Source organism: Microcaecilia unicolor, chromosome 9, assembly GCF_901765095.1.
Source record: "Microcaecilia unicolor chromosome 9, aMicUni1.1, whole genome shotgun sequence".
NCBI lineage: Eukaryota > Metazoa > Chordata > Amphibia > Gymnophiona > Siphonopidae > Microcaecilia > Microcaecilia unicolor.
Window position 1 is genome coordinate 97,603,605 of NC_044039.1, and position 12,222 is coordinate 97,615,826.

The following is a 12,222-nucleotide window of genomic DNA, read 5'->3' on the forward strand; positions in this document are numbered from 1 at the left end:
GCAGTAGTGAAACAGTCGAGTATGCCACGGACCCTTAAGCAGGACCTGAAACCTTGGCCAAAGTTGGCCGTGGACAACTTAACAGACTGTGCGACTGCAAAGATAAGTTTTGATTAATTGAAAAATAATAATAAAAATAGATTTAGTAGTTCTGACAAGAAAAAAGTAATCATAGTTGGAGATTTTTATGCCAGTGATGAGTGAGGGTGCTCCTTAAAGTTGAAAGCTTGTGAGCTGTTGACAACGGAGTTATCCCAATATCTTTTGAGGCTTTTCCTCCACATTTTTAGCACCATCACGTTGAGAAGAAATTAAAGGATTTGATATAGTTGATTAGGCTTGAACAAGCATTGTGATCCTTTTTAGCTCTGTGTTTGTAGTAATTTTTAAAGTTTTAATTGACAGATTATGAGAGGCATTTTCGATATGATGTCTATGCATCCAAAAATCCAGTAGTGAACAAGGGCATTTTCAAACCAGAAAAAGTCCAACTTTTTTTTTTTGACAATTGCCATATGCTAGATGTTTTTGTGCTTAGTGCATCTATCTTTTATGACCACTTTTGAAAAAAAGCAACAAACCACATACAAGGGAAAAATGCACAAAACCAAGCCATTGAGATGTAAGGGGGGGGGGGCAGCATTCTTGGTCTACTAGTCATACAGACATCCTAGCAGAGTTATGGGGCACTGCAGTAGACTTCACATAAAAGGTCCCAGCTACACATCTCACTGTTACCCCCTTATATTGTGTGGTGAGCCCTCCAAAACCCATCAAAAACCTACTGTACCCAACTATACACCACTACAATACCCATTATGCCTGCAGGTGTCATGTATATGTAGGTAAAGTAGGTTTTTGAGGGTTCAACACAGTGGGAGTGGGATATGGGCCTGGGTCTCCTTCATTAAAGTCCTGTGTGACTACGACAGACAGGAACAGAAGCATTCTCTGCTGGTTTGCTCTCTCTGTTTCAGCGAACTGGGCTTGGTAACAATATACAGCAGCAGTGGCAACGTTGGAAGTTATAGCTAGCAGTAACTCTGTAAAAGGAAATCTAAAGTAGTTCTCCAGTAAAATTTTAAAAACCCGTTTTCCTGTGATACATCAAAATAGCTGCCGTGCTGAACTTTGTTTTCCCATGTTGTTTTTTCTTCACCATTGCAGGGTGTTATAATTGTTTATGCTTTTCACAACACAGCCAAGAATCTTTAAGCAAGTCAGCATTCATGCTTGCATGGACTGCACATCCATCCCTATGCCTGCCCAGCTACTTATCCCCTGCTACCCTACTGAGACCTACTTTATTATGGCTATTTCAACCAAGTTCCTCAAACAAACATGCTTTAGGGGCCCCTTTTACTAAGCCGCATAGGCGCCTATGTGCGCCAACGTGTGGCCTTTGTGGTAATTTCAATTTTGGCGTGCATCCGCTGTGTGCATCTGAAAAATATTTTTTATTTTCTAGCACGTGGCATTTGACGCGCATAGACCATTATCGCCCAGTTACCGTGTGAGACCTTACCGCTAGGTCAATGGCTTGTAGTAAGGTCTCACACCCAAAATGCATATGCGGCAATTTTCATTTTGCCACACGTCCATTTTCGGCAAAAAAAAAAAAGGGCATTTTTTGTAGGTGCGCTAAAAAAATAATTCTGCGCGCGCCCAAAACATGCGTCTACACTACCGCAGGCCATTTTTCGGCGAATCTTAGTAAAAGGACTCCCTAGTTAGCAAATGGAGGAAAGGGGAAACACACCACTGTGTTACACTAAATGTGAACTTTGTAACTTGTTTACATTTACTGGAAGAAAACTGCAGAGCAAACGAGTACAAAATGGCAGTAATAATAGTGCCATCCTCTTTGACACAGCCTTCTATGATTTGCACGGCAGTGAACTGATACATGTGAAAGGAGAGGCAAAAGGAGTGCCCCCAAGGAGGAATGATTTGAAATTTCAGGACTAATATTTCAGAACGAAGAGCAAAGAATGATTACATCTATCACAGTGCACCTGAGATTGCTTACCTTGATGGCCTGGCTATAAGGGCCAATGTTAGCAGGTGCCCAGTGAGAAATGCTCTGAACGTGCATGATCTCTCTCTCAGAATGGATGGCGTCTGCAGTCACTACTGGATGCCGATGTATGAGACAGTCCATGTGGAACAAAACATCAGCAGGTAGCAACGATTCCACACACACTCTGAAAACATAGCATAGCATATACTAACCCACAGAAGAACCAGCACACAAATAATCAATGTACTAAATCCTGCTGTAAATAAACCATTGAAGCAAAATCATTAGAAAAGGTAAAAACAAGAATTTGGATGGATATATAATTGTCATTTCACCAATATATTCTTCACCCAAAATTTGCAGCTTTTCAGCCCCAGGCAGTGTCTTCCAAAGGTATTTACAATATTGTAAATTTTTCATATACTGCTGTTTAAAAAACAAAATTCAAAGCACATTAAAGCAGCAGTTATTTGACTGATCTACAGCAAGAACAACTGAAGGATTTATTTCCCAAAACCCACTAAGCCCATATTAGTTGCATTGGACTTTGAGGGTTTTGGAAATAAGTACTTCAAATACAGAAATATTCAAAAAGAAACTACAAAAACACAAATTCTTGATTCTACTAAGTCTTCACACATTGTCACAGTAAACTAAATTAGTTTCTTTTCTAAATAAGGCCCATAATTTAAAAAAAAAAAGAGCCCACCTGAATTACAGCAACTAAGCAGATTTGAATAACTTCTGGATGAAAAGTCAAGCTGTTTGCATTATATGAATTGAATCTGAAGCAAAGGTCTAAACACAGAACTGGCAAAAACTTCAGTATAAAGTTACTTAAACATACTTTGGAGGAACAGACTGATCAAGGCAGACTCATAGTGTAGTCAAGATCTGACGGTGCCCCAAGGGATATTCAAACACAATGAAATTTACTTATAGCATTAGCCTTCCTTCACTCTGTACCTTCAACAGTCAAGTCCATCATTATAAACTGAACACAGTTTAACAACACTATAACTCTACCTCGATCATGGTCATTCCTTCAAAGTTAAGGAAACTGCTGAGAAATGTCACTGTGAGGCCTAAGATTAGTTTAAAAGACCTACAGATGTCTTTGGCTGAGACTTGGGGAAAATCAAGACTCAACAATTTTGAGATTGTTCCATAAACATGGTCTGTATATAAAGGTAGGAAAAACCATCATCACATAACAGGACCAATAAATAATTTATGGGGAAATCCAAATCACATATTAAGCATAATTCCTATAATATAACATGTAGTTATCTTTCAACAAACAGCACTACTAAAGACTCTTCAAATATTAAAAATGTGCTCATAAATGTTCAGTGGGAATATCTCAGACAACGTCGGTCTTGAAGCATCCCAAGGAAACTAATCGGATATTTTTTGAAATGTTTCTTTTTTTGTGCCATATTGTGCTAAGTGTAACAAAGTGTATTAAAATCATCTAACTTCTGAGCCAGCTTGATTGGGTCCCTGACAAGGACCATGTTTCGCGAGCCTGCTGTTTCAAGGAACCCAACTTGAACATTCCAAATCAGTTGCACTCCACTGAAAATTTATCGGCACATTTTTAATATTTGAAGAGTCTTTAGTAATGTTACTTGCTGTATATAAGGGTGGCAAGAAGGACACTATTGGTGAAAAAAGTCCACAGGATGTTCTGCATAACATTTCCAAAGAAACAGGGGACACTGTAGGTACATGGAAGAAGGTTTTATGGTCTGATGAGACTAAGGAGGAACATTACGGTTTCAATAATAAGCAATAAGTGTGGCGTAAAACTATCACAGAACATCACCCTGCTAAAACTCTCTCTACAGTAAAGCATGGATATGGTAGTATAATGTTGTGAGGATCCTTTTGCAGCAGTGAGGACAGTTGAAAGAAAGATGGATGGTGCAAGGTTCAGGTGAATCCAGGAGAAAAACCTGTTCCAACCTACCACAGACTTGAAAACTAGGGAGAAGATTCACTTTTCAGGAGGACAATGATCCTTAGCACAAAGCAGGAGCAACAATGGAATGGCTTAGCAAAAAGAAATGAAATATCCTCAAATGGACCAGTCAATGTTCAGATCTGAATCCTATAGAAAATCTGTTGTAAGATTTACAGTCCACAGACAATCCTCAGTCAACCTGAAAAAGAATGAACTGTTCTCCCTTGAAAAATGGGCTAATAAAACTGCACCATCCCCATGTCTAAGTTGGTAGACACTTATCCTACAAAGAAAAATGATGGCAGATAAAGACCATACAGCCTATCTAGTCAGTTCATTCACATCAGCTAAGCTCTACAATCTTTTCCTCTCCCTCAGATATCCTCCCTCTGCTGGGAGGTTGCTCTGTGCACCCACAACCCTTTCTGTAAAGATATATTTCCTTACATTACTCCTGAGCCTAATCTATCGCACCTTCATCCTATGACCAGTTATTCCAGAGTTTCCTTTCAATTGAAAGAGGCCCTGTAGTGGTGTTCCCTATATCTCACCTTTTGCAGGACTGAAGCCTGACTAAACCATGAACCATCTTTTCTGAGCAATACTATCATGGATGCTACAAGACCTCCTGCAGCATTGTTTTTGGCTGACAACATTCAAGGACATGCTTAACACCTGTGCTGGCTCTCTTGTCCTCCCTATAAGGTTTGGGGGAGAGAGGCTCACAAAGAAGATACAGAAATGAGGAATTCATGTTTAGCTAGCTCATTAGCGAATCACCTAGTACCAACTCTGATAAGGAGTACCATCTGTGCAGTTTAGAGGGCCCCTCATTATCTGAGGTCATATATCATCTACAGGACAGGTGGATACAATACCTGATTGGTCCAGACAAGTCACCTGGGGACCAATGGGACAGAGCTGAGACTGAGAAGAAGATCTGATGGCATGTACATCTCATTGAGGAGAGGAACTAGTAATTGTCTGAAATGCCTATGTGCTGAACCTCTCTGAAAGAACTGTTTTGCAGTCACAGAGAAGACATCCAGAAGCTGAGCATATATGGCTTCAATCAGACTGTGAGAGTCAGGCATCCCATGCTGTGCAAGGATGTGTCTGGTTTATTCATGAAAACATCCAGCTTGCTGGCCAGGCCCACTGTATGACACAGCTAGAGCTGTGGAAGGAAGATCCTGTCTTTTACCAAGTGGAAGCTGTCTCTAAGGATGCTGCCAGTCGCAGAAGTTAACTGGCCATATTTAGCTGTTCTATCTTTATGCGCTAACCCATGGTCGGTTAAGTCTGAAAATTGACCTAACCGGGCAGGCGCCAGCTGGTTTAAAAAAAAACGGACATTCGGTGCTGAAGCCCACACAGCATTGAATTTCTGGCACTGAATTTCTGGTTTTAGCACCTGTGGTGGACAACCCCCCCCCCCCAAAAAAAACAAACGCTATCCGCCAGCAGCTGAATATCGCGGGGGGGGGGGGGGGGGGGACAGTTTTTTAAAATGTGCTAATGCACACCCCTATTTATTTACAGGGGATTATGGAAAATGTACAAAACAAACATTTATGCAAATTTACAGAGATTTCAGTAATCCATAAACAGTGTTACAGAATCAGGTTTAGACTTACCTGGCAGGTGGACATATATCAAACTGTGCCCCATACACAGAATTGATAACTGCAAAATCTGTCATCTTCCTCACATAGAGATGAACTAAGACAATATCTTTCAGCACTAGTCCCTGAGCTTCCAGCCTACCTGTGTGGTAAAGAACAACACTGATTTTACCATCATTTTTTGTGCATGTGGATGAAAGACAATGCATAAGCAAGAAGTATCACAAAAGAGTGTTCTTTAACTGACATTAATGCACTGTAAAGCTCATTTACTAGATTTTTAGTACCATGTCTGTTCCAAGGTGACCACGCATTAAACTCTATCAATGGGTGACAATCATTGCATCACATTACTAAGATCATAGCATAGTTTTTTTTACTTCCCCTTTAGCACAGTGTCTACTTCAACTAATGGTCGTCAAAGATCCTATGCAGGAGCAGCAGGGTTATCTGAGGTGAACTGCAATACTTCACCTCAGAGGACTTGTGTCCTATGTGAACCCGGTAGCCATACCAGCCCAGAGGCAATATGGTTCAGGGCACCTGGCACAGAAGTTTTTGACCAGTGAGCCTCTATGCTGCTGGACTCCCCTGAACTAGTAATACTTACCTGATCCAGAAAGGCATCCAGCAGGGTCCTTTTCCTACTGTGGCCATCTTGGAAAATGGCAGTACCAGATCCCTAGCAGTGCATTGGGACACACTGCTAAGGGTCAGTCTGTCAAATATGGCAATGCTTCTGGGCAATCTCTTATTTGACTGGCTGACCCCTATCAGTGCATCCAGTGCAAGAGGTCAGATGCCATCATTTTCCAAAATGGCAGCAGGAAGAGAAGGATGTAGCTGGATGCCTCCTTGATCCAGGTATTATTAGTTCAAGGGAGTTCAGCAGTATAGATGCTTTGTGAATCAAGGTTACTTTGTGCCAGATGCCCTGTCCAGGGATGCTCTGGACTACATAGCCCTGGGTGGGACTGGTGGGGTCTGGGCCCACTGGGCCACTAAGAAATTTTGTAGCATGAGGATCAGGGGAATATTTTTTTTTAATGTTTCCCTTTCTGTCAGCACTTGAGCCAATCCCTGCTCAGGCACTGCAAGATATTTACACCCAGTCCAACAAACCACAGCAGATTATCATGGCTGTTTTTTCTCTGTCAATGCACATTTTGTAATGTAGCAGTAACCTACAGGTAATTTTTACTGCATAGGGAGTAAAAGATTTTTTTTTTCAGTATGTGCTTTACAGGCTTACTAGCATATTTTCAAAGCACTTAGCCTTCCAAAGTTCCATAGGTTCCTTTGGTCCTGTGTGTGTGTTATGCTGCTTCCAGCTCTTTACCTGGCTAAAAACGTAACCCATTTCATCCTAAACACTTTAAACACTAGAACTTATTACTCAGTATCTGCACTCATCACTCTCTTGGCCACTCAAGAAGAGTTTTTAATTTACTGAAGTACAAACTGCAAAGCCATTGAACAGCACAACTTGTCATTGAAATAGGAATGATCAGTGCACGGTAACATTTTGCTAGCTGAGTGTTCTTTTCAAAGCATGTTGTTGGGCTTAAGAGTGTGACCATGGTACCTCAAGGGTCTTCACTCTCTAGCCCAGTGATTCCCAAACCTGATCCAGGAGGCACCTCAGTCAGTCAGGTTTTCAGAATATCCACATGAATATTCATGAGACATATTTGCATGCACTGCCTCCACTGCATACAAATCTCTCATGAATATTAATTATGGATAATCTCAGTGAGATGTACAAGACCTGACTGGCTGGGGTGCTTCCAAGACCAGAGTTGCATCTGATCATGGAGATGAAGGTGTGAGCCCTTATGCCCTAGTCCAGAGCTAGTGAGAGGTGGCCGACAAAGCCCCTGGGTTCTTCACCTAAGCCAACCGCCATTCCCTGAAAGTTGAGCCCCAGGTTCATGCGGCCAGCAGGACTTGATCCTCTGAAAGGGGCTGGCGTCAGGTCAGACCGCACGGAAGGAGATGCCTAGAACCAGCACAGGTCCAGGAGAGGCAACAAAGCACAGTGTGGTCAGAACAGGTCAGGTCAGGCGGCGAAGCACATCGTGGTCAGAAGTCAGGCACAGGTCAGGAACAGGAAAGACAATGAAGCAGAAGAATACTCACAAAATACAGCATCAGGAACTGTTGCTAAAGCCGTGGAGGTGGAAGAAGGGGTGTGCTACTGACGTCAGGGACTGCCCGACGAATCGGTGTCACAGACGTGAGGGAGGAGCATCCTGAGAGCAAAAGAGGTGCACGAGAGAGCCACATTGCAGGGAACCCTAGTCAGAGAGTGCGGCCACAAGGGTTCCTGCGCCGGTAGCCGCCAATGAACCCCCAGTGCTGGACCACATCCGATGTGCCTCCCTCCCAGGTATGAGGGCGCAACAAGCAGGTTTGGGAACCACTGCCCTAGCCATATGGCAGAAGCACTTTAATTTCAGGTTGGTACTAGGTGTTTGCTCACCTTATAGTTGGGTGTAAGTGCCACATTTATTATGTTAAAATATAGTTGTTTTTTTTTTGGATGTGAACTGAGGTCTCGGACACAAACACCTATTCTATCGAAGGTGGAAGAAGCTGCTGGCTTGATGTTGGAGAAAACTTCGGATAAAGAGGTACTACCCACACAATTTTCTTTTGAAATTAAAAAACCAGCGGAAGTAACGCTAGATTCGCTGTGGACCTTGATAGTTGGCCTAGGAAAATCTCTTGTCCCGCAAGTAAATAAATTGAATCAGGATTTTTTGGCTCTTGACCAAAAAACTAAAATTTTGGATACTAAACTTGAAAAATTAGAGCAAACGGATAAAGATATGATCTTGGAAGTTAAAAAACTTCAAACTCAACAAGAGACTATGGTTAAAGACTTGATTTTCTTGCGAAAAAAAAACGGAATTACTGGAAAATTCAGTTAGAAGTAACAATCTTCGTTTACTAAACTTTCCAAGACAGTTGTCTAAATCCCCAAGGGAAATGTTAAAGAAGTATTTAATGGAAATACTTGAAGTAAAAGAAGAGATGATTCCACCTTTCTCTCGGATATACTACCTTCCAATATTAAATCAAGAAAACCAGAAACAAGATCTTAATATTTCAGCTATACTTGAGTCTTCCGAAAATGACCCTGTCATTCCAACAACATTGATAGTGACGGTAGCATTACCACCAGATAAGGCATGGTTAATGAAATCGTACTTTAGAAATAAGGACAAAGTGTTCTTAGGCCAAAAAATTCAGATATTTCCTGATGTCTCTCGCGAGACACAAAAAAAGCGAAGACAATTTCTTTTGATGAAGCCAGCAGTGTTACAGCTGGGAGCTATTTTCTTTCTCAGATTTCCTTGTAAATGTGTGGTAAAATATCAATCCCTTAAATATGTGTTTTTTGAACCAACTCAGCTAACAGCTTTTTTAGTGTCTAGACAAAATAAGGAAAATTAAAAATGTCATCTTCCCTTGGATATGGATAATTATGACACCGAACAGTGTAGCCTGTAAATTTCTCAAGTGAATGTTCTTAGAATGTATTCCTGTTAGAATAATTCCACTTTTCTTTCTCATTTTGAATCCCATATTGTGGACTTGAGTGGGGATTTCAATTTAAAAGATTTTTTTCTTCTTCTTTTCCTTTTTCTGTTAATTAGTTCCTAAAATTGTATATGACGAAATGTACCACTTTTCAAACAAGTTGAATACTTGATTCTATGTATAAAATTGTTATAAATAAAAAAAAAAAATATATAGTTGTTTTTTTTAAATCATTAGTGCCCTTTGGATATATTGCAAGGTTCTGGTTAAGGATTTTTTTACGTTTTGTAATTTATTGATACTTTATGCATGCTTACAAAAGTTCTTATTTATTGCTGCACAAACTGCCCCCTATCAGGAGCTGGAAACAGCAAACTGTGACCTGCCAGTTGTTAGTGCGCTGCAGCCATGATTAAGGCAAGAGCCAACAAAACCATGCTATTCTAGTGGCAGTTGCTACTAAAGCGTTCCCAGCCGGTGACCCTCGGTAAGGCTCTAATCTAGTGGACTACCGATAAGGTAGCCAGCAAGGTGGAAAACTTCACCAATCGATGCCAGTAACAGCCTGGAGAAGGTACCGCAACACAGTACCCCGAACTAGACAAGCTGCCCATAGAGCTAGCTGGAGAATCCACTCCCCAGCTGAGTGCCCTTTAAGGCAATATGCTTAGGGAAGGGCCAGTCACAGGAAAACCTGCATCTCAGTCCCTGCTACAGGAACCAAAATGTCCCATTCAGTTGTCTGCCTGATTCCTATATCAGCACTGAAATAAGGGGATCAAGCAATCCCTTTACGATTTTTTTTTTTTACCCCGGCTGGGAAACATGCGTAAGGAAGCGCGAACAAAGATGAACTCAAAAGAGATGGCCACTGCCCTTGACAACCCTTCTGAGTTCTCAAGATACACACAGTAAACCTTGATGGTCTGACTGGCAAACCGCAGATCAGCCACACAAGGCAGAATGTGTACCTCATGGACAAACAAGGAGCCATTAAGCTAGTACACTTTGCATTACATTAAATGAGAAGATGTCTTGAAAGGACACAACAAGTCTTCTCGAGTAACCATGGGCTACTGCCCCGAAGGAAAGGAAAAATAAATCACAGTGTCCAATGGAGAAAGAAGGACTGTGGCCAACAAGATGAAACATACTCAAAAATTAAAAGCATGGGAAGAAAAATAAAGGTGCTGCAGTGACAAATACCCAGCCAGCAACCATGCCAGAAAACTTAGATGGATGGAATATTTATTTTTTGTTTTGTTTGTTACTTATATCCCACATTTTCCCACTCATGCAGTGGCTTACAGAGAATTAAATAAGAGTACAAACTTAAAAGCTTAGGCAAGCATAAAAGAAGCAAGTAGGAGGGGAGAAACTAACAGCGTGAACTAGGCAGGGTAAGGGACAAGGGATGCATCAATCAACATGGTAAGTTGAGAGGTAAGTCTTAGCAAAGAGGAATGTCTTTAACAACTTCTTAAAAAGGGCATGGTCCACTTGAGCTTTAAGGTGACGAGGTAACGTGTTCCAGTGTTTGGGACTCCAATAACGGAAGGACGAGGCGAAGATTTTCTTGTACTTGACACCCTTACAATTCGGAAAATGGAGGTGGAGATAGGACCGAGCAGCAGGGTTGGCATTTCTAGGCGGAAGGTCGATCAAGGGGAGCATGTAATCCGGGGCAGCCCCATAGATGATTTTATGTGTTAGGGAGCAGATCTTAAAAGCAATGCGCTCCTGTACAGGCAGCCAATGAAGTTTAAAGCGCAGGGGTTCGGCGTGTGCAAAACGCAATATCCCCTCCACGAGAAAGGCACCGACCTCTGGGGGAGCTAAATAACTGCCGGTACAGGCCAAAGACAAAGTCTAGCCATAAGAGAGTCTGAAAGCAAATGCCCTCTAGGAGAATAGCTTCCCACAATTCTCCTGACCACGAAGAGCAAGGACACAAAAAGAAATCTCGTCAGAGAAAGGCTTAAACAGTATGACTTACCTCACCGTCAGACAAACAAGTCTCACTGAAAGAACAGATGTTTGTCCTACCCTGGTTTTACTCAGAGAAAGGTACTTTGTTGTCCAAATGACACCTCCCTGTTCACCAGATCCTGAATCTTGCTCTCCATAATAACACACAGCTACTTTATTACTCAGTATGTACTCTTGGATATAATAGCTCTTAATTTTCGCTATTAACCTATTGATTGTAACCCCTCTCTTACAATGCAACACACAATAGATTTGTTGTCACAGTAGGCTCCCCATTACTCTGTAACTCTGATTATTTCAGTTCTCTATTTGAGAATTTCAGTCCTTCGCTACGCTGTAAACCTGCTGATTGCAGCTCACGATTATAATGTAAACCACTTTAACCGATTCTGTTACACTGTAAGCCACATAAAACCAAATCTGATTTGGATAATGTGGGATACAAGACTAAATAAATAGAAATGGAAAATGTCCACAGCAATGAGAAAAAAAAAAGGAGGTGGGGAGGCCCAGCTCCACCAAGAGTCACCCAGCTCCAGATGCACCATTAAGAGCTAACTCTGATTTGCATTAAACCTTCTGCTCTACTGATACCCAGATACCATCTGGGACAGGAGCTAGAATAGAGTACCAAAGAAGAGCTGCATGGTCAGTTAACAATCCACTTGGGAGACAGAAAAAAACCCTGAATGTCCGGTGGCTTCATGATACCCTTAAAGGGTGACTCACAACGAGCTTCTTTCTTTTTCTGTCTCTATCCACTGGTTGATGGACATAACTATTCCCAATAGTCTGGGCTGGTACGGACGCAAAGGAACTCTATCTGACATTTTCCAATTTTCTAAGGTTTTCCTGCAATTTCTCACAATCTGCATGTGATTTAGCAGCTTTGAATAATTTTGTGTCATCTGCATATTTAATCACCTCACTCGTTATTCCCATTTCAGATCATTTATAAATATGTTAAATAGCCTAATCCCACTACAGGCCTCGGGGGCACTCCACTATTTACATTTCTCCATTGAGAGAAATGGCCATTTAACCCTATCCTTTATTTTAAATCTTTTAACTAGCTC

General features: G+C 41.4%; 1 protein-coding gene across 1 annotated transcript in view; it reads right to left on the bottom strand.

Annotated features, from left to right (window-relative positions):
* Positions 1-12,222, bottom strand: part of DPH6 (diphthamine biosynthesis 6) — a 211,638-nt gene that overhangs the window by 45,263 nt on the left and 154,153 nt on the right. Inside the window, exons 11-12 of the mRNA XM_030215158.1 lie at positions 5,624-5,753; positions 2,030-2,204 (exon numbers count right to left, since the gene is read on the bottom strand). Coding sequence (XP_030071018.1) covers positions 2,030-2,204; positions 5,624-5,753 — 305 coding nt within the window. The remainder of the gene's footprint in view (positions 1-2,029; positions 2,205-5,623; positions 5,754-12,222) is intronic.